The sequence below is a fragment of the Barbatula barbatula genome (genome assembly GCF_947034865.1).
Source record: "Barbatula barbatula genome assembly, chromosome: 17".
Classification (NCBI taxonomy): domain Eukaryota; kingdom Metazoa; phylum Chordata; class Actinopteri; order Cypriniformes; family Nemacheilidae; genus Barbatula; species Barbatula barbatula.
The window spans coordinates 19,790,953-19,813,818 of record NC_136780.1 but is presented as its reverse complement, the minus strand read 5'-3'; the positions used below and the strand labels follow the sequence as shown (position 1 = coordinate 19,813,818).

General features: G+C 43.2%; 1 protein-coding gene across 1 annotated transcript; it reads left to right on the top strand.

Moving 5' to 3' along the window:
- Positions 1–692: 692 nt before the first annotated feature.
- On the top strand, positions 693–21,627 carry LOC306907040 (cystathionine beta-synthase-like; the record flags this gene model as incomplete). Its single annotated transcript, XM_079478870.1, has 14 exons — positions 693–793; positions 1,571–1,680; positions 2,172–2,306; positions 4,796–4,875; positions 4,967–5,171; positions 5,262–5,353; positions 5,870–5,995; positions 14,181–14,265; positions 14,350–14,455; positions 14,777–14,851; positions 15,089–15,223; positions 15,673–15,781; positions 18,733–18,817; positions 21,497–21,627. The coding sequence occupies 14 exons, from the start codon at positions 693–695 to the stop codon at positions 21,625–21,627; spliced, it is 1,575 nt and encodes a 524-aa protein (XP_079334996.1).
- Positions 21,628–22,866: the final 1,239 nt, after the last annotated feature.

The following is a 22,866-nucleotide window of genomic DNA, read 5'->3' as shown; positions in this document are numbered from 1 at the left end:
GCTGACCCCTAGATGAAGGTTGCCACCCCTAATATGGCGATGCCATTGGCACACGATCCAACAAAAATGTTCTTGGAGTTTCTTATGTCCTTGGGTGTTAACACTTTTACAGACAATCTGTCAATTGCCAACTCTCCTGATGTCACAAGACTAGGACACGCCTATACAAACCCTGTCTATATAATGGGACCTGTTTATTTGCTCTTGTCTATGGACTCACTGGCACTGCTGCCTTTTATGCATCGTCTGCAAGGGATTCTTATCTGTTATCTGAGGGTAATGCAACATTTGCCCGTTCTATTTCTTACAAGTAAATTGAAAAAATATGCTTATACATATTAAGTAGGACAATTGCATGTTTTTTTAACAAACAATACACCAGCGTTAAAGGGGCGGGGTGTTACACGACATAATGTTTGTTAACTGTATTTGCAAGAAAGCTGGTTACTAACTTATTTTCTTCTCACAGGTAAGCAATGGCATCTAGTTCTAGAAAAGTGTCTGTCTGCCCATATGTCAAGGGCCTTCTCAGTGGACTAACTGAGAATGGAGAATCTGTGGTCAGCAGTAAGTCCATCTTGAATGGCAAGGCAGGACAAAAGTTAAGAACGAAGGAATCAACCCATTTGACTAAAAGAAATTATCACCATGTGAAGAGTATGAATCAAGATCATATTGAGAATAGATCGGGTATGACCTGTGAGAGGAATTGGATTCGCCCGGATTTGCCAAGCAGATGCACCTGGAAACTCGGTCGCCCTACCACAGAGTCACCCCACACCCACTTCCAAAAGTAAGCTCAGACTCATAGAATTCATAGTTGTCATTTAGTAAGAGATGTTTTGTATTGCAATTGTAAAGTAACACTTAACCCGCCAGCCTTTTAAAAAAGAAGTTGCCAGCCTACGCCAGCGTTTTTAACATTTTTAATGGAAACCCATAGGTTAAGTGTTTAAGTCAAACTGTAAGTATCATGGTTTGCCTACACCGTTAAATTGTCTATTGGCGGAATCGTTGCATTTCATTTTTTATAAGGGAAAAATAAATACTTAACTTTTACAAATGGAAACGAATAGGAATACATATATTATGTTTAGTGCTTGTATCAAATGTCACACATATATGCCCATGTTGTAAGGTTTCTTTTAAGTTTTTTAAATCTTCTGTATTAGTATATAACTTCTTAAATCAAGACACATGTTCTTGACAGGAAAAATGACCTAAGATAGTCTTGTTTTATGAAAGAAAATATAAGAATTAGGGAAAAATAAACCTGAATTTAGTTGTACTTTTTCCTTAACTACAAAGTAAATTTTTCTCACCCTATTGGTAGACTAAATATCATAGTTCATTTTTCTTGCCAAGTAAACATATCTGGATTTAAGAATGTTAAGATATTTGTATGATAAAACAAGACTAAATACTTTGTGAGAATGTATTTTTGCAGTGTAGAGTCAGCAGATTCATGATGGCTCCATCATGTAGTCTCTTCTGGTTGGTTTGTGCTTTACATTCACCATAATCTGGTAATGTGTGTCACCTTAGTGTGATGTGATGCTTTTTCTCACAGGACAAAAAAGACCCCCGGTATCCTCCCCAACATCCTTAGTAAAGTCGGAGACACTCCATTGGTTCGCATGAACAAGATTCCGAAAGCGTTTGGCCTGAAGTGTGAGCTCTGTGAGTATCTAGGTGCACATACATTTAACACTGAATTCATGAAGCATGAAGTGTTCTATGAGGACGGTATTGTGTGAACATGTAGAGCGACCTGTAAGCTACATGTGTCTGTATGTGTGGCTGGGGGAGTTGTGTTTAGGAAAAGCGAAGTGAATTTGAATGAATTTTTAACTAACCATTTTTGTCTCGTTTTCTAATTAAAATCAAGACACATTAACTACATTTAAGTGACCTAAGATATTTAGTATTGTTTTATGAAATATTATCTATGTATAAAGTAAGCTTATGTTTAAAACAAGCAAAGGCCATTAACAAGACAACAATGCTTTGTAAGAAATTTATTTTTTGCACTAAAGGTCATAGGTTGCACATAATCATAACAAATCAGCAAACCCCATCATTTATCATAAAATCAATAGTATGCTCTGCTAAATTTTGAAAGGAAATAGTTCAGTTACACTCTTTGTACAAACTTCTCTGTGTTATTTCAGTGGCCAAATGTGAGTTCTTAAATGCTGGTGGTAGTGTGAAGGATAGAATCAGTCAACGCATGATAGCGGATGCTGAGCGAGATGGTGTTCTCAAGCCCGGAGACACCATCATAGAGCCCACTTCAGGAAACACAGGTGTGTGTGCACATGGGTGTTTTATGCCTAATTACATAAAAATACTAAATGGTAACTTTTTTTAAACAAAAAAAATGATTTTTTTTGGAAAGAAAAGGTTTTCAATGGTGGTTTAGGGGTTATAATAGGGAATGGAATTTACAGTTTGTACAGTTTTAAAACCATTACGTCTATGAAGAGTCTTGTAAACCATATATACAAGTGTGTGCACGTAAAGTGTTTACAGTATTTAATGCTATATATTGCTGAGAAGCAAAGACTTCTAAGTACTTTAAATCGTTTTTTTGTGCATATTGATTAAAATCTTGATTAAAATTTAATTATTGATTATCCACATAGTGTATAGAAACTGTACAGATCTGATTTGTGTGTCCCATGGCGCTCTAATTTTTTTTTTGCAATATTTCATTTGGTTTCTATGGCAAAGACATTGTGCTGTTGGTGCGTCTGGTGTTGGTGAACTCTGTCCACTTTGATTCTCCTGAGTCTCATGTGGGTGTGGTTACGGCTAAGTTTTCAAACAATAGCCGCTGAACTGTAATATGTCTAATGAACCTGCTGCTGAAGCGTATGAGGCTGGTATACGCTGCTTTATTCAGCCCAGCACCACTGCACGAGATGGCCGCCAACCCGGCGCCACTGCACGAAATGGCCGCCAGCCCAGAGCCACTGCATGAAGGGGCAGTCAGAGTCGATCTGCCATAGTCAAATCAAGTCCGAGTCGATCTGCCAGAGTCAAGTCCGAGTCGATCTGCCAGAGTCAAGTCAAGTCCGAGTCGATCTGCCAGAGTCAAGTCAAGTCCGAGTCGATCTGCCAGAGTCAAGTCCGAGTCGATCTGCCAGAGTCAAGTCAGAGTCGATCTGCCAGAGTCAAGTCAAGTCCGAGTCGATCTGCCAGAGTCAAGTCAGAGTCGATCTGCCAGAGTCAAGTCAAGTCCGAGTCGATCTGCCAGAGTCAAGTCAAGTCAGAGTCGATCTGCCAGAGTCAAGTCAAGTCCGAGTCGATCTGCCAGAGTCAAGTCAGAGTCGATCTGCCAGAGTCAAGTCAAGTCCGAGTCAATCTGCCAGAGTCAAGTCCGAGTCGATCTGCCAGAGTCAAGTCAGAGCTTCACGCCACGTCTGCCAAGCCAGCGACAGAGCTTCACGCCATGTCTGCCCAGCCAGCGAGAGAACTTCACGCCAAGTCTGCCCAGCCAGCGACAGAGCTTCACGCCACGTCTGCCCAGCCAGCGACTGTGCACGCCACGTCTGACCAGCCAGCGACAGAGCTTCACGCCACGTCTGCCCAGCCAGCGACAGAGCTTCACGCCACGACATTGGCCTCATCCAACGTGGCTACCGCCACGCCTGTGTCTTTGGACAAGATGGCCTTCTCCAAGCCAGTGTCCTCGGACAAGATGGCCGACTCCAACCCTGTGTCTTCGGACAAGATGGCCAACTCCAAGCCTGTGTCTTTGGAAAGATGTCCGAGTCCATGCCTGTTCCTGAGCCGGTGTCCATTCCTGAACTGTCGGATCCGCGTTATACCCCAGAACCGCCAGGTCTGCCTGGTTCCCCTGAAGGGTCGTCTCCTCACTGGTCGCCTCTACAGCCTGCTCCACCCTGGTAGCCTGCACACCCTGCTCCGCCCTGGTTACCTGCTCCGCCCTGGTCGCCTACACAGCCTGCTCTGCACTGGTCACCTGCTCAGTCTCCAGGTTCTCTTCCGCCTCATGGGCCTGGTCCTCCTTCCCGCCCCCGGGTCCACCTCCCTCCTGGACAATTTTAGGAGCATCTGGAATCCGCTCACCAGCTGGAGTGCCCTTGAGAACCACCAGAGGGCACACCACATCAGACCATCACTTACAAACTACATTTCCCATAACTCACTGCCTGGACTCATCGTCATTGATTACATTCAACTGTGTCTCATCACCCTGTTAGTATCACCCTATATATACCATGTTCCCTTATTCACACACTGCGAAGTCTTGTTTAGACAGTCTGACATTTGTTTATTGTATTTATTCGTTCCGTGTATTACCTTGAACTTTTGATATCGACGTTGATTCTCTGCTGCCTGCCCAGACCTCTGCTTGTGACTGTTGAATAGGATTTCAAATCACATATGAATGTCGCTTGAATGATATGAAGCTTCTTGTTCTTTAATGTTTTTATGTGCTTTTTTATTGTTCACAGTTGCTAAATGTGATCTGATTTCAATGGGATATGCACTCAAAACGTATTTAAACCGACGTCTGAATGTACCCTAAAAGACCAGTTAAGCTAGCTCTCAGCCTCACAATCTTGCAGCAACAATATTAAGTAAATAAGTTAAAGAACTGTTACATGCAGTCTCCGCATAGATTAGACAAATTATGTTCAATTATGAATCTTCACACCAGTTTGTGTAAGGGTTAGGTTTGAGGGTTAGGTAATGCATTGAAAGTATTTTGAACAAAAGCAACATCCTCACTAAAAGAGTGAATCAAACCTATGTGTGTGCCCAGGTATTGGACTTGCTCTGGCAGCAGCGGTCAAAGGATATCATTGCATAGTTGTCATGCCTGAGAAAATGAGTATGGAAAAGGTGATTTCATGTAGATAAAATGAATTTCATGATTTCGATTTTGTTAGTGTTTGTGGTTCTGTGCATATTTATTTATGTGCCATACTACCAGGTGGATGTGCTCCATGCTCTTGGTGCAGAGATTTTTCGAACCCCTAACTCTCTCCGCTTTGATTCTCCTGAGTCTCATGTGGGTGTGGCTTGGCGTCTGAAGAATGAGATTGCAAATGCCCACATTCTGGACCAGTACAGCAACCCCAGCAACCCACTGGCTCACTATGATACCACTGCAGAGGAGATTCTGGAGCAGTGTGATGGTAACAACAATATTCAGTTCTGGATCATTTCCTCTCTCCTGACTGCTCCAATAATATGTTGATTTTATTTTTTATGTTTGCCATCTGTAGGTAAAATAGACATGCTGGTGGCTGGAGCTGGCACTGGTGGTACAATCACTGGCATTGCTCGCAAGCTGAAGGAGAAATGCCCTTATATCAAGGTGATTGACGCCTGTATTCTCTTTACAGAGAAATATGTGATACACTATTTATTCTTAATAGAATCATAAAGTACTGAAATGTCTATAAAATACAGTTACAAAGAAATGTCCTGTATGCCAAACATCTAAACATTGCAAGGTATCATACGATCCACGTGCAACTTCGTATTCAAATCATAAATAGAAAATTGATGATAGAGTGAGAATATTTCCTGTGATCTCTTCCCAGAAATCCACATTTGACATAGAAGCTTAGGCAGCATGAAGCCAGTTGTGTTGTTTAGCCGCAGGGCTTTAAAGCCTGTGGTTTATCCACTTTCATCTGCCCTGGAATGAACTAACCTGCATTCCAGTGACAAAAGAAGGAATTCTCTCCAAGCTGCTTAGATTTTTTGCGACTCACCTGCTTTAGCCAATATAATTATCATTATATTTAAGAAATCTACATGCTTTACATTTACTTTTACATTTTTACACTTGTATTCTGCAACAATTGTCTGTTTCATTGTCCCTCAGATTGTAGGTGTGGATCCTGAAGGCTCTATTATTGCCGTGCCAGAGGAAATGAATAAGACTGACAAAACTCAGAATGAGATGGAGGGCATTGGACATGACTTCATCCCCACTGTTTTGGACAGATCTGTAAGTGTGTGTATACACAACAGTACTTGATGCAATTAAGATTTGCCCGTTAGAAGTGATTTCAAATGGCAATTTGCATCTTCATTAGGGTAATTTTTACAAATACCTTATCAAACATGAATGCATTGTATTTACGTAAAAAACTTAAATTTGTTCAGTTAAGTAAAGAAATAAGAATAATGATGGAATTAGCAAGCTCTCCACTCCCTCCCCAGAGTTATAATCACCTGCATCACATCACTACACTCATCAGCTCCAGAACATAAGCACATTCTCGACAGTCAGTCTTAGTCTGTTCTCGAAAGTTACATGGACTCTATAGCTACATATACAGCTCTACTCACCCGAGTTACCTACCTGTTCTTACATTTATGCGTTTAAAAGACACTGTTATCTAAAGCGACTTACATTGCATTATACTACACATCTGTTTCTAAATACGTGCAATCCCCTGGGATCAAACACACAAACTTGGCATTGCTAGTGCCATGATAACCACTGAGCTACAGGAAAGCTTTTAGCAGATGCTTTTATCCACTTACAGAGAGTCACTTACAGAGAGAGTTCAGGAAGCAATAAGCAATATGTCATACAGGAGCAATAATACAATAGGTGCTATTACAAAGTTACAAGTTTCAACAAAAGCCAGACCACTACCAGTTGAGAGATAGAGAGAGGGTTAGGTTTTACTTTTTCATTTGTCTGTCAAGTATTCACAGAAGAGATGGGTTTGAAGTACATTTACATTTACATTTAGTCATTTAGCAGACGCTTTTATCCAAAGCGACTTACAGATGAGGAAACATTGGAAGCAATTATAACAACATAGGCAACGAAAATACATAAGTGCATCAAACTAGTCCATTAAAGCCTAGCACAGTATGAAAGCTAAGAATAGTGAGGTTAGTAATTTTTTTTTTTTTTTTTTTATTTATTTATTTTTTTTATATATAAAGAAGGAAAGGGAAGAGAATTAGGAAAAACTCAATCAGAAGTAGTTTTTTAAAGGTTGTGAGGGATGTGGTTGACCGGACCTAGTTTGGAAGAATGTTCCACCAGGAAGGAGTTTTGAAGTAGAATGAGCCGGAAAGAGATTTACTGCCCTTATGAGAAGGCAATACTAGACGCCACTGGTTTGCTGAACGCAGGGTTCTTGATGGGGTGTAGGAGGGTGTGAAAGTATGCCGGTGCAGATCCGGTGATAGTACTGCATGCAAACATCAGTGACTTGAATCTGATACAGGCTTCAACCGTTAGTCAGTGGAGAGAAGAAAAGGGTTGTCACATGAGTCATTTTGGGCTGTTGGAAGATGAGGCGTGCTGCTGCATTCTGAACCAGCTGGAGAGGTTTGATAGCCTTTGCAGGAAGACCAGCAAGGAGAGCCTTGCAGTAGTCCTACTTTGAGATTACCTGGGCCTGGACCAGGACTTGTGCCGCATGCTCAGTGAGATAGGGTCTAACCTTTCGAATGTTCAATAAGGCATATCGGCATGACCATGTTGTCTTTGCTATGTGATCATTGAAGGACAGCTAATCATCAAATATGACTCAGAGGTTACTGGCTGTTTTGGTTCTTCATTGAGATTATTCCCAATTTTCCAAGTCTGTCACATCGTCACCCTGCACTCCCCGGATAACAAGCCTATCATCCTTGATCTCCTGCAACATATAGAAAAGTATCAGTTCTCTCAGTCATATGCCTTACCATTGCCATACTTACCTGTTTACTTGACTGTGATTATATATTGTTTGAAGATCTTACCTGGCGTCTGCCTAGTGGTTCTGTTACAGTCATGGCTTATTAAAAAGACTGTTTAATGCTGCTCAATTGTGTCAAACCACGGATCACAGTGAGCAGAAGGGTTTAATAGAATCACAGGACGAATAGGGCCTACCCCATGAACGAGTTGGGATGGAACTTTAATAACCCTGATCCACGCAGTGTTGAAGTTGTAGTTTCATGAGGTTAATGAGTTCTGCAAAGTGGTTAGTAGATCCGTGTGCCACGCCCACATGTACAGTCAGGTCTTCTGTCACACAGTCATAAGGAAAACCATGGATACGAGTCAGGTGCGACCTAATGCAAGATAGACCAGGGGTCCGCTTCGGATTACTGTACCCAGCGAAATTACGGGTCACACACAGGGGAGAAGAAATGTACTTCCAGGTATATTCGTATTTTTTATTTTTATTTTGCGAGGAATTGTGAGCCAAAAGAATTGCAAGGGGGAAAGTATTATATGGTTCCTTCTGTGGGTGCGTAAAGTGGGGGGAGGACAATAAATGCAAAAACTGGCATGGCTGTCACATCTGATAGAGGGATGGGAAACTTGAATTTCCTTCCTGGAACGTTAAAGGCTTAAACCATCCTGATAAACGTGGTAAGGTGTTGTCTAATTTAAAGTCTTTGAAAGCTGACAAAGCTTCATTTGTCTGTAAAGTATTCACAGAAGAGATGGGTTTGAAGTACATTTACATTTACATTTAGTCATTTAGCAGACGCTTTTATCCAAAGCGACTTACAGATGAGGAAACATTGGAAGCAATTATAACAACATAGACAACAAAATACATAAGTGCATCAAACTAGTCCATTAAAGCCTAGCACAGTATATAAAGCTAAGAACAGTGAGGTTAGTAAGTGTTATTGTTTTTTTTATTAAAGAAGGAAAGGGAAGAGAATTAGGAAAAATCAATCAGCGACGTGTTGACGGAAGAGATGCGTTTTTAGGCGTTTTTTAAAGATGGCAACCGAGTCTGCTGATCTTGTAGCAGCAGGTAGATCATTCCACCAATGTGGAACAGATCCAGAGAAGGTACGGGAGAGTGACTTTTTTCCTTTTTGGGATGGTACCACTAGTCGTTGTTCCTTTGCAGACCGCAGTGATCTGGCAGGAACATAGATCTGCATTAGCGAGTGGAGATACGATGGTGCAGACCCGGTGTTGGTCTTGTAGGCCAGGAGCATAGCTTTGAACTTTATGCGGGCGGCAACAGGGAGCCAGTGTAACCTGATGAAGAGCGGAGTTACATGCGCTCTCTTTGGTTCATTGAAGACCACTCTTGCTGCCGCATTCTGGATCATCTGGAGAGGTTTAATTGTGCAAGCAGGAAGTCCAGCCAGAAGCGCATTGCAATAATCCAGTTTGGACAGAACAAGAGCCTGGACTAGGACTTGCGTAGAGTGCTCCGATAGGAAAGGTCTAATTTTCCTAATGTTGTAGAGGATGAATCTACAGGACCGGGTGGTGCTGGCAACATGACTTGTGAGGTTAAGCCGATCATCGATTACCACTCCCAGGTTTCTGGCTGTGCTGGACGGTGTAATCGTTGATGAGCCTAGTTGAATGGCAAGGTTGTGGTGAATCTTTGGGTTGGCTGGGAACACAAGCAGTTCCGTTTTTGCAAGGTTTAGCTGCAGGTGATGATCCTTCATCCAAAGCGAGATGTCACTGAGGCATGCCGCGATGCGAGCAGCGACCGTCGGATCTTCCGGTTGAAATGACAAGTAGAGTTGTGTGTCGTCGGCATAGCAGTGATAGGAGAAGCCATGCTTCTGAATGACCGAGCCGAGGGATGTCATGTAAATGGAGAAGAGTAGCGGTCCAAGCACTGAGCCCTGTGGCACCCCCGTGTTGAGCTGTTGGGACGCGGAGACCTCATCTCTGCAGGATACTCTGAATGACCTACCTGAGAGGTAGGACTCAAACCATTGCAACGCCATTCCAGAGACACCCATAGCACTGAGAGAAGCCAGGAGGATGTGATGATTGACAGTGTCAAAGGCTGCAGACAGATCCAGTAGGATGAGCACAGATGACATGGATGATGCTTTTGCCAGTCTCAGGGCTTCGATGACTGAGAGCAGTGCAGTCTCTGTGGAATGGCCGGTCTTGAACCCAGACCGATTGCTGTCCAGGAGGTTATTTTGCATGAGAAAGGAGGAGAGCTGGTTGAACACAACTCGCTCCAGGGCTTTGGCGATGAAGGGAAGAAGGGAGATGCACCACTGTCCCAGTGGTGAGCGAAGAGTTGATGATGTGGGTCAGAGCAGGCACAACCATTGGAGAGATGGCCTGGAGGAGATGGGTGGGGATGGGATCCAGTGGGCAGGTGGTAGGGTGGTTGGAACCAATGACCTTGGAGACACCTTCTCTTCGCTCTCTCAACGGAGGCAGTCGCATTTTTCTTGCTCCCATCCTCCCCTTTTTTTCCTGCTGATCTCGTGTCTCGTCTCGTATCATCTATTGAGAGATTCTCTCTGCACTGCTCTACAACTGAAATTATGGATCTGATCAACAGGTCTCTCAACGCTATTGACACAATTTTCTCGATGAGAAGCTTGGGTTCGGGGGAACCTGTCTGCCCTGACGGAACGTTCGCAGCTGGCTACACGATGGACGCCTGGGAGAGATGGCGGATCGTGTGTCTGGCTCCTCTTTCCATGGAGGACATTGAAGATATCTACCTATTCGGAACCATGATAACAGGTATTATGCTGATTGGATTAGGCTGTGCCCTTAGTTATTGAGGAATTAAGAAAACGGTAACAGCTCTCAAAAGTCTCACAAGGCTGCCCGTTATGATGGAAGTCGTGGGAAGAGCGGTCGGCTCTGGAAATGAGACTAATAACCGCAATATGGATTCTATCTCGGAGAACCTCACGACTTTGCAAAGGAAAATTGATGTTGTTGGAGGCCAAAATGGATAAAATGGACAATGAGGGTAGCCGTGGAAATGGAATGCGGTTGCTCGCCCCAAGACTAAACAATCAATCTTATCTTTTTCGACTCCCCCGTATCAGCCTTGGCCAAGGCTGCTGTTAGAATTCAACCCTGAGTGGAGCAGTACGGAGAGACGCTCTTGCGTCCCTCCCCCATTCTACTGAAACACCTGCACAGACTATCACACACACACAAAAACATAGGCCACCCTCGAGGGCGGTCTCCCATTTCCAGATCCATCGCCTCCGTTGCTTTGACCCGCCAGCCTGACAAGCGGGTCTCTATACGGCGCCACCATGGCAGCAGGATCAGATGGCTGCTTGTCAGAACTGGATTACTTATCACTGTTGCAAGTCTTGTCTATGGTGTATTGTGTACATGTTTTTCTCCTCACCTTCCCCATGTTATGCTTTATCTTCTTCTAAAAATACATTTCGTTGCAATTAATTGAATCCATCCAATCTGATGGCGGTAGTTTTCTTTACGAAGAACGATGCAAAATCAGCAGCTGTTAACTCCGATGAAGGTACGGGAGCAGCAGACAGAGGAGAGCAGAGAAGGTTTTGAAGAGCGTACGAGAGTCCAGAGAGTTGCAGATCCTCGAGTGGTAGTAATCTGTTTTTGCAGAGGTGACATCTACAGAGAAAGAAGAGAGAAGAGATTGGTAGAGAGAGAGGTCTGCAGGGTCTTTTGAAGCTGGCGCGATGCTCACGCAGTACATCCGATAACCAGGAGCCGACGGGGATGCACGGGCTGGTCCAGATGCAAGAGGGCATAAGTTGTCCAAGCAGGATGAAAGCGTGGAACACAGAGTGTCTGTGGCATTGTCTGTATTCAAAAGTGACCATCGGGAAGACATCTGCGATATCCGGAGCAGTGAGGTCGAGGGTGACGAAGAAGTGATCAGACGTGTGCAGCGGGGTGACCTGAGAGTGATGAGTGGAGCAGTACCTTGTGAAGATCAGATCTAGATGGTTTCCAGACTTGTGGGTTGCTGATGTGGAAACCTGCTCGAGGAGAAATTATGCGGTCAGGTTGATGAAGTCAGCAGCCTGTGGCTTTCCAATGTGGATGTTGAAGTCACCTAGTACCACTAGAGGAGTACCATCCTCAGGGAAGGATGAAATAAGCACATCCAGCTCTTCCAAGAAATGTCCAAGCTGACCTGGGGGACGATATATAACTACAAAATGACTTTTAACAGGGTGGGTGATAGTAACAGCATGAAACTCGAAGGAGCTGTTGTCACACATGGGTGTTAGCTGATTGAATTTCCAGTCTTTGGGGATAAGTAGACCGGTGCCTCCACCCATTCCTGTGATGCGAGGGCTGTGGGAGAAAGTGTGGTTGTGGGAGAGGGCAGCGGGAGTGGCAGAGTCCTCTGGTTTGATCCATGTTTCTGTAAGTGCTACGATGGAAAGACCAGAATGTTTAACAAAAGCTGTAATGAAATCAGCTTTGTTCACAGCAGATTGGCAGTTCCACAATCCTATTGTATCCGTATTCGGCTTCTTTTAAGGAATCAGAAACAACAATTTGCCAAAACATGGGAACCTTTTTAAGGTATCTAGATGGAGCAGACAGAAGAAACTTGGAGGAATGGGATATTGACTCCATATGAGTTGGATCTATGAACCATCCAATGGTTGGATTACTATTCAAAAAATTAGTAGTTTTTTGTTGTTGTTTTCAGCCTTGCTCGTGCTGGTCGTATCATACAGACGGAAGTGGGTGGGGGAGGTGTTCTGTTTTAAAATTTCAGGTTGGAATGCATGCATATGTATAGGTACATGTATATATATTTATCTGCATAGATATTCAGATGGTACATTTGCAAGGTTGGGTAAATGTCTATGTATAGTAGGGTAAATATGCGAGTGGAAGGGTGTTCGGGCCCACGAATACTATTAAGAGTATGTCTATACATGTATACAGTTATTTACGTGTATGTTTTTGTGAATTTGTTCTTGAATACCTAACTGTGCATGAGAATAATAACTTTAGATTGTTCAATTTAATTTGCATAAAGAAAAGTGGAGACTTTTTTATTAGGATTGTATATGTTACATATCTTTCTCCAATAAATAAAAAGAGACTCACAACCAGCATGACAAAGAATGTTTCTGTAACAAAGTTCGTAAGAAGGGAAGGAAGGAGGCGGGAACCGGCGAACATTCAAACACGAAAACTTTAATTAAATAAACAATAAACACTGAACACTGAAGGAACTGACCGACAGCCACCTCACGGTAGACTGCCGGCCATAAAATATACACACTAAACATAGTTTCGGGCCCGGTCCTCTCTCGTCAACAGTCCTGCCGAACATCCTTTTAAGCTCCCAATCTCCTCCGTGATAAGATGCGGGACCGGTGCACTCACGCCACCGGCCCCGCGTCACGGCTCTCGTCCCGCCTTCCTCACCACATACCCCCATCACCCCTTTCAGGCCGGGGGGCACCACCGAGACTGTACCTACTCCCCCCCCGGGGAGCCAGTCTCGGAGTCCGCGGCGCCTGGGGGTATGCACCGGCAAGACGAAAGAACGGAGACGGGAGCCCCCGGAGCGACAGGGACGAGAGAGGGGAGAGAGGAAAAGAAAAAAAAATTGTCCGTTTCCCTGACAAGCTGTCGCTCGGTCCTCAGCCAGCCGAGAAACTCTTCCTCGCGGTGCCATGCGATGGTACTGGACGCTCGGTGGACGGCTCGATCCTCCTCCGCCCCCTGGCGGCCGGCGATGGCCCTCCAGGTGAGGGCAGCTGGTCCTCCGTTCCCTGCTCCTCCCCATCATGGCGGCTGGCAGCAGGCTCGGCCCACGGCGAACGGGCCTTGGCTCCCTCCTGGACGGCAGCCACCCCACCTCGACCCAGGAGCACGGCAGCGAGGTCCTCGTCCCATCCGACTTCTTGATCCAGCACCACCGCCTCGGGCAGCCACTCGCGGACTTCCCCCGTCCGCGCTGCCCGAACTCCTCAGCACCGCGATCACCCTCGGAAGCGAGGGCTCTCTGACAGCATGTTCCTCCTTCCTCCCGGGTTTCGGCACCAGTGTAACAAAGTTCGTAAGAAGGGAAGGAAGGAGGCGGGAACCGGCGAACATTTGAACAATAAAAGCTTTAATTAAATAAACAATAAACACTGACGTAACTGACCGACAGCCACCTCACGGTAGACTGCCGGCCATAAAATATACACACTAAACATAGTTTCGGGCCCGGTCCTCTCTCGTCAACAGTTCTGCCGAACATCCTTTTAAGCTCCCAATCTCCTCCGTGATAAGATGCGGGACCGGTGCGCGCACAGCTGCTTCCACTTATCACTCACGCCACCGGCCCCGCGTCACGGCTCTCGTCCCGCCTTCCTCACCACAGTTTCTGTATACAAATTTGGTTTTGATAGTTTCAGATTAGGGTTTTTGTAAACTTTAAAAAGCTTCATATAGGAATCTGATTTGTTTTTAGGTGGTCGATAGTTGGTATAAGTCCACAGATGAAGACTCTTTCATCATGTCTCGTATGCTTATAAGAGAAGAGGGTCTCTTGTGTGGTATGTCTTGTACATGATCTTTTATGCTTGATATATGTGTGATAATGTGTTTTGCTAAGCTCTTTTTGTTTCGTTTTATTTTAGGAGGAAGTTCAGGCGCAGCCATGTCTGCAGCAGTGCATGTAGCTAAAGAGCTGAAAGAAGGCCAGCGCTGTGTGGTGATCCTCCCCGACTCCATTCGCAACTACATGTGCGTTTCAGTTTTACCAGCAGTCTAATGTGCTTAGCTTAGCTGATGTAAATGTGTATTATGTTTACTGGTGGATTAAAGGAGTAGTTCACATCATCATATCAAAACTGTATGACTTTCTTTTTTCTGCAGAATACAGAAGAAATGTTGAAGAATGCTGGTAACCGAAAACCGACGGCCCCCATTAATTCTGTGGCTATACTATCGAAATCAATTGATATCAGCGGTTTTCGGTTACCAATATTCAGATACTGTTAGAATAATGTGCAGGATATAATGCTTTGTTTCCTTTGTGACGCAACATGCTTTGTTTCTTCTCAGGTCAAAATTTCTCAGCGACACATGGATGTGTGAAAAGGGCTTTATGAGAGGGGAAGATCCAGTAAACAAGCCATGGTGAGCACATATACACAGCAATGTACACATGTTCACAGAAGGAAGACAGCTTCAGCCAATTCAATTTAAAGATAGTGTTCAATGATTACAGTAAACTTTTATGGTTAATTAGTTTGAAAGTGCTACATTTTTTAAAAAATTTCAGAAACTTGATAAGACTCGCAAAAACATTTTGAAAGGCTTCTAAACCAAAGCAGAGACTTCTCCCTGTCTTCTCCCTGCCCCATCTCTTGGTAGGTGGTGGAATCTGACGCTGCAGGAACTTCAGCTCTCTACCCCGCTGTCTGTCCTCCCATCATTGTCTATTAAGGAGACCATTCAGATTCTGAAAGTGAAAGCTTTCGACCAAGCACCTGTGGTGGATGAGGCTGGGTAGGGTGTTTATCCCAGTTCCTCCAGAAGTTGAATAGTGTCAAGCCACTTTGCATTTCAGTAAACTGATATTACTTGAATTAATGGAATAGTCTTATATATTTTGTTGCCACAAATAGGTGTGTCAACAGATCTATTCATGCAATAAACAAAACAGTCAAAGAAAAATAAGGATTTTAAAGCTCTAAATAAGTTAAGTTGTGTAACCGTAAAACAATATATCAATAAATGCAAGCGTGCACAACAACAATAATGATGATGATAAACTACTAAATTCTTCTTAAATTTTTAGAACACCTAGATGTTTCTGTAATAATAGTCTTTTTGCATTAGAATTAGTATTAAACTAACACATAATATATCATTAGCCCAGAAATATCAAACTGAAATAACAGATGGTGGCTAAAGAAAGGTGTGGCTCAGTCTGGTGTCTGATTTTCACTCTGTAGTCAGATTCTGGGGATGGTCACGCTGGGGAACTTGCTGTCTTCTGTTCTGGCTGGGAAGGTCAGGCCATCTGATCCAATCAGTAGAGTTCTCTACAAACAATTCAAACAGGTAAACTCAGCCATGCATGCACTCACGTTTCTGTGGATACAGCAGAAGAATCAGGAAAAAGTATTCACACAGTGTTTTCAATTGAAGGTTTAAGCTGAGGGAAACTTATCAAAACCTTTTTCCTCCCTGGCTTCAAATGATAATTAATTAGCAAAAACAGATAACTCAGATTTTTATAATACCAATATCAATAAACTAATATCAACCAAACCACAATCGGGTTGTTTTGATAAAGTAATAATAACGTAAGAAATTGTCATGAATCTGCCTTCATGTCATGTCTATTCTTGGTCTTGAGGCAGATTCATGACAAAGTCTTGTGTTTTATGTGAGAGAGAGATGTTGGCTATCGGCTTTCTATGCTCTCTCTGGTCCGTGTCTTTGTTCCCGCCATCTCGTTTCCTCGTTAACCTTCCCTGAGTGTTTCATTACCCGCACCTGACCCTTGTCAATTATCCTGTGTTTGTTTCCCCTATAAAACATCCTCGTGTTCATTGTCCTGTGCTCGTTCATTGTTTGCTGTACCCTGTAATTTGTACCTCATTCGTGTATTCTGAGTCTAGTTTTCCAAGTATCTTGTTCTTGTTCTTTGTAGTTTGGTGAGTCAGTCTAGTTTAGTCCTTCGTGTTTATTTTTTCCAGTCTAGTTTATCTGTGTCCTAGTTGTCATTATTTTCCTGTCTTGTTTTACCCCCTCGTGGGTTTTTGTTTTCTGTTTAATATTATTAAAATCTCTTTGTTAACCCCTTCATCCCCGCGTCTGCCTGCAATTGGGTTCTTCTCCTCACACTTCCCTGACAGAATGAACGAGCCACAACCGAACCCAGCAGGCAGCATGGACCCGGGAGACCGGGTAAAGGAGGTGCACCTCCTCTTTGGCCTCCGGCAGGGCAACACCTATATTTGGGACTTTGCAGACAAGTTCTTAGCAACATCTAAGCGAGGCTGCTTCACGGAGCAGGAGTTGAAGAGCATATTCAACCGCTGCCTCGCAGAACCGCTCTCCCAGTCGGAGATGAGGAGGCTGAGACCCCTGGGCTTCACGGATCTGGTCAGCTGGATTTGCGATCGGGATTCGCCCAGGGTCTCAGCCCATCCCAACTCCACGGCCCTCTTGGACTCGGGCCCTGAGGGTCGGGTTTTGCAGATCGGGACCGTGTGCCTCTCCTCACCCTCTGCACCCTTTGACTTGTCCAGCCCGAAGCTCCAGCCGGAGGAGAAGACCGGGACTCAGCCCAAATATTTTTTGGGTGGGCGCCGTATGAGCAGGAGGGCCCGATCGTCTAGCGGGCCTCCGGTGGTCCCAAGTCCGGTGGTCCCAAGTCCGGTGGTCCCAAGTCCGGTGGTCCCAAGTCCGGTGGTCCCAAGTCCGGTGGTCCCAAGTCCGGTGGTCCCAAGTCCGGTGGTCCCAAGTCCGGTGGTCCCAAGTCCGGTGGTCCCAAGTCCGGTGGTCCCAAGTCCGGTGGTCCCAAGTCCGGTGGTCCCGCCTGCGTCCACTCCAGTGCCAAGTCCTGCCCAGCCGGCCTTCCAGCCGGCGCCAAGTCCTGCACCAAGTCCTGCCCAGCCGGCCTTCCAGCCGGCGCCAAGTCCTGCACCAAGTCCTGCCCAGCCGGCCTTCCAGCCGGCGCCAAGTCCTGCAGTTATGCCGGGAACAAGAACAGTTCTCCCGAGGATTTCTCCCATCAAGTCCCCGGGGACTCCACGCTCGCGAGCGCCCCCGGGAACTAGGACTGTTCCCCCTTGTCCCACTCCCTTTGGACTTCCCCCCATGGACTCAGGTGTTCCCCCCATGAACTTTGTTGTTCCCCCTCCCCCCCTCCCTTGTTTGTTATTTTTATTATTTCATCCCAACCCTTTTGTAATGTATTCGTGTCTGCCCTTGATCTTGTTTAGTATGTTTTGCCTTGTCTTGTCGTGTTCCCAGTCTGCCTTGTCTTGTTAGTCTACCCCTTGATGAACACCTGGAGGTGTTCATTAAAGGGGGGGCTTCTGTCATGAATCTGCCTTCATGTCATGTCTATTCTTGGTCTTGAGGCAGATTCATGACAAAGTCTTGTGTTTTATGTGAGAGAGAGATGTTGGCTATCGGCTTTCTATGCTCTCTCTGGTCCGTGTCTTTGTTCCCGCCATCTCGTTTCCTCGTTAACCTTCCCTGAGTGTTTCATTACCCGCACCTGACCCTTGTCAATTATCCTGTGTTTGTTTCCCCTATAAAACATCCTCGTGTTCATTGTCCTGTGCTCGTTCATTGTTTGCTGAACCCTGTAATTTGTACCTCATTCGTGTATTCTGAGTCTAGTTTTCCAAGTATCTTGTTCTTGTTCTTTGTAGTTTGGTGAGTCAGTCTAGTTTAGTCCTTCGTGTTTATTTTTTCCAGTCTAGTTTATCTGTGTCCTAGTTGTCATTATTTTCCTGTCTTGTTTTACCCCCTCATGGGTTTTTGTTTTCTGTTTAATATTATTAAAATCCCTTTGTTAACCCCTTCATCCCCGCGTCTGCCTGCAATTGGGTTCTTCTCCTCACACTTCCCTGACAGAAATAGAGCTAACTAACACAATATGTTACTATGAATCAAAAAACATAATTTATAAAAATGTATACATATATATATATATTATCTTTTTTTGCAAAAAAAGTAACTCTTTAAATAGTGGTCAGGACTTTATAAATAAATTAATAAACGTATTAATCAAAGTATTTGTAATTACACATTTTACTGTTTGTATGGACAGTGGGGCATTCATATAAACACTGTTATTAGAGCTAGAGCATACACGTATTTGATCCTCAATATTAAATAATAAATGTGGGAGGAAAGTAAAAAAATATATAATGAAAATTATATTATACATAACTCTTTTAAATTATTTTATATTATGTATGATATTTAATGACCTGCGCTAGCAGAGGTAATCGAATGCCTCCATAGTCAACTTCTATTTCTCCTTTTAGGTGCATTTAACTGATAACCTGGGGAAACTTTCTCATATTCTTGAGATGGACCATTTCGCCCTTGTTCTTCATGAACAGATTCAGGGTACGTATTCAAGTTACTTGAAACTCTCTTCCACATCCCTTAACAGTCTGATTTCTTTTAATCATACAATTTTTTGCCTCATTTATGTGTATTTAATACATGTGTTTTTAATTTCTTGGAATTCGAGTTGCCTTTCTGTTGGTCTCTCGTAAATTTCAAAAGGCCAATAAACCAGTCTCCGCCCCATTAATACGGTATAAAGGAAGATGGTGTGCCCATTCATTCAGTTTTTGTTCTTCGGAACCCATGAGGCATACACATGCTGAGCGATGTGTCTCTCTGATCTTAAACTGTTCCTATCTGCTGGTTTTATGGCACGATCAGCAGATTTGTCCCCTCTTCAACGTGCAGTCTTCTAAGCATGTGCTGTCTTCAGACATAATTGGCTACTATGTTGCTGGAAGCGAAAGAGTCATCCCCAACTCAGCATTCATAGATATGACATGTTCTGTCTGTGAGAACTTGTTGGTTAAGATGCTGGGGTAATGGCTGGCTGCGTTATTTCTGAGCTCCTGGCCAGCTCTAGCAAATGGCGGAGGGATATGGGGACCCCCCATGGATGTCTCTCTGCCGGTCCCAGCACTGCAGGCCACCCATGCCATACTCATGGGCTGTGCTGCTAAGTCCCGATGTCACAACCATTGGATGAATAGGAACTCTCGACAGCATCAGAGGGTGACCTCCAGGGATTGGATGCAGAAGACCTACTGTAGTCTGATGCGGAGATGTCAGCCAACACATCCAAGAATGTCAACCAACAATTAAACACATCCTTGCCCACTGTGACCCTGCCTCCTTTAGGCCATCAAAGTCCAGAGCGGCGTCTGCTCCTCAGCAGCCCGCGCCTCCGCAGCACCCGCATCGGTACAGGTGCACCCTCGTTAGGTGGCCCCCTAGAGACATCGATCCCTGTGGAGGGACCAGCCATGCCAGCACTGCAGAGACGGTCCCTTCCCCATCCCTTCTAGTGCAAGGTCCCTCTCAGGGCCGATTTGTTGGCTGCTTGGCAAGCTATGAAGAGTTTCTAGGCCCTCATTCAGGACAAGCATGTGCTGGTCCGCTCATGCCAAAACTCTTTGCCATCTGCTGCAATGACCGGGAGATGCCTCCCAGGTTCCTCAGCACAAAACCTGAATGAATGGGCATGTCATCTTCCTTTATAGGTGAAGGATGACATGCTGATGCAATTGGCCTCCATCAGGGAACAGAGGTATCAGTCATAACTGAGATGTTTCCTTCATGCCAAATTTCATTGTTCTTGATTTTTTTACTCATGGTCTTTCAGTGTTGTGGAGAGCAAGGAAAAATGTCTTAAATGCAAAAAATGAAGCGCAAAAATGAGGACTTAAGAGACGAAATCTCCTACAACAGTTTAAAGCTTTATATCACTGAGATAGGAAGAACGCAACACACTGACAATTTCTGAATGCCCTCATAGTTTTTTTTATTAATAGAACACTAAGCCCTGCCACAGGACATTTTGTTTTCTTGGGCTTCAGGGGGCGTATTACAAAAAGATTGTAACTTGAAAATCTTATCTGTGCTGTAACCATGTTAATTCAGTTATGACCTCTTTCAGTACTTCCTAAGTGCATAATCTTATCTTAACTACAGATAGGCAAGGGGTATTACAGAAGCGTCCTCTAAACAGTCTTGGACAATCCCACAGCTGTCCTAACTTCAAAAATATCTAAAAACGTACAGAAAAAAAGCTCACAATTAAATCTATCTTGCCTGTAGACCGCTTTCTTTTTTGTTTCACTTTCAAGGGAAACTTTTCTTCAGTCTCAGCTGAACAGTTAATGCCGGACACTGCAGACACATTATCAGCCCACTCCCTGTCTTTGTGAGTGAGCGAAGGTTCAAATTGACCAAATAGTATCGGCTTTGCCTTTCTTACCAAACTTATTTCAGCTGCACTAAAATGAAAAGCTTGCCGGTTTTGTTGACCTCATCAGCAGCTCGCGCAGTGTTGGTTGCTTGGTAACAGACCTGAAAGCGGATTGCAGAGCTTGATTGTGCAATTTAGGATTTCCTAACTAGAGAAAAGATACGATTTTGTAAACTAGGATAGTAATCCCAAATCAAGTTAGGATTTACCTCTGTAATCAGATTTGTGAAAAATCCTAATTTAACATGTCATATCTTAAATTAAGACCTAAGATAAGAAACTTTCTGTAATACGCCCCTGAACTTTATGTCTTTTTGGCAAAACATTTTGTACTTGATCAGGGCTATATACTCCCTCTGAGATCATCTGTCAAGTGATGGGGCACCTTTGTGAACTTTAAGTTTACTACATAATCTTGACAAGCATCACACAGTGATCCAAACTGTGCTTTGTTACTGTTTTCTTGCCAGCTTCTGCATATTGTAGAATTATGCTTTTTTTATTCTTTTCATTCTTTATGGTGCCTATTTTGTCTTTTTGCTCGACATGGCCAGTTACTTGCAAAATATGCCACACTTAACAATTCAATGTTATTTTATTACACTAACTATTGGTGAAAATGTAACACATTTGAACAAAAACAACATTCACAAATTAATAAGGAAATACTGTTATTGTTGCTGATATATAATGTTAACAAAGTCTTAAAATGGTAAAGTCAAATGAAGCGCATGTTTTCAGTGCAGTGGGTAGTGTCAGCTATCTGAATTATAGTGCCTGTCTTGCAGACATGACCGATGGATCTTCTCCAATGAGGCAGATGGTTTTTGGGGTTCTCACGGCCATTGATCTACTGAACTTTGTGGCTAGTAGTGAGAGGAGTGAACGCTCAATGTCTGAACGATCCGAAGACCAGTGAATGACAAATACACACACATCTGATGTATACGGGTTCCTTTATCAAGAATTTGGGGTTAAAATGATAAAATGCTACTACATTTAGATCATATTTCAGCAAGTTGAATTATGCTTGTGTGTAAGAGCTAACCAATGTAGTTCCTAAATGTTATTAGAGAATTATTTCTTTCTCTCTTTGTTTTATTGTTTGATTTCTTGAGTTTACACTTTAGTTAAGCAGGCATATCTTTAGTTGAGCATCTGGGATAATGAAGTAATCTTTAGTCAAAGAACGAATATTTTCTAATGTACTTTGACTGCAATGTAAATGTGGGTTGTTGACGTAAACGTGGCATTTTCACTGTCACACAAGATAAAAATTCATATGATTTTATTGTCATCATTTAAAATGCTGTAAATGGTTAAGCATATCTTTATCTTACATGGACCTGTTGTTATAAAACTGCTGTGTAATTAATAAATTTTCTCAAAATTGTTCTATGGTGTGACTCAAGCATGGTTCAGTATATTAAAAGCGTAAAAAATGTTAATAAATAGACACTTGTGAAATTATGCCTATTTTAGTAAATGCCAATCCATATCTTTCTAAAAGCGCAGAATCTTGATACATTTTGTCACTGTGTCATGTGTGTCACCAGATCCTGAAATCGAACAAATCGACAACCAACATTTATTTGCTAAAAAGATCCCATTCAAGATCATGAGCAAGTTATGGTTTGGTCTGAAATCTGAAGCAAAACTTTTTTTTTGTTGAAATCTTTTTATTGGAGGATCAAGGATGTAACATTTTACAGAAAATGGAACAGTTCTCCAGTTTCTTTTTATCTGAAACAACTTGAACATTCCCCCCCAAAATTAAACAAAAAAAATAAAATAAAATAAATAATAATAATAATAATATATATACATACACACACATATACATACTTATAGTAAAAAAAAAAAATATATATTTATATATATATACGTATATAAATAAAAATAAAAAAAAATGTTTTATATTTGACAACATTCTGGGAAATACATCAGTTGGTCAGAAATTTAGACTTACTTTTTCACAATTGTTAAACAGGTTACTCAGTTCCTATCCCATGAGGATATTGACCACTGATTTGATCAAACATAAGTAGAATCTAAAAAAGGATGTCTCATACTTCAGACAAGACTTTAAGATTCTCAAGATATGCCAAAAAGGGCTGCCATTTTAAGTAAAATTTCTGGACTGACCCTTTCAATGTGA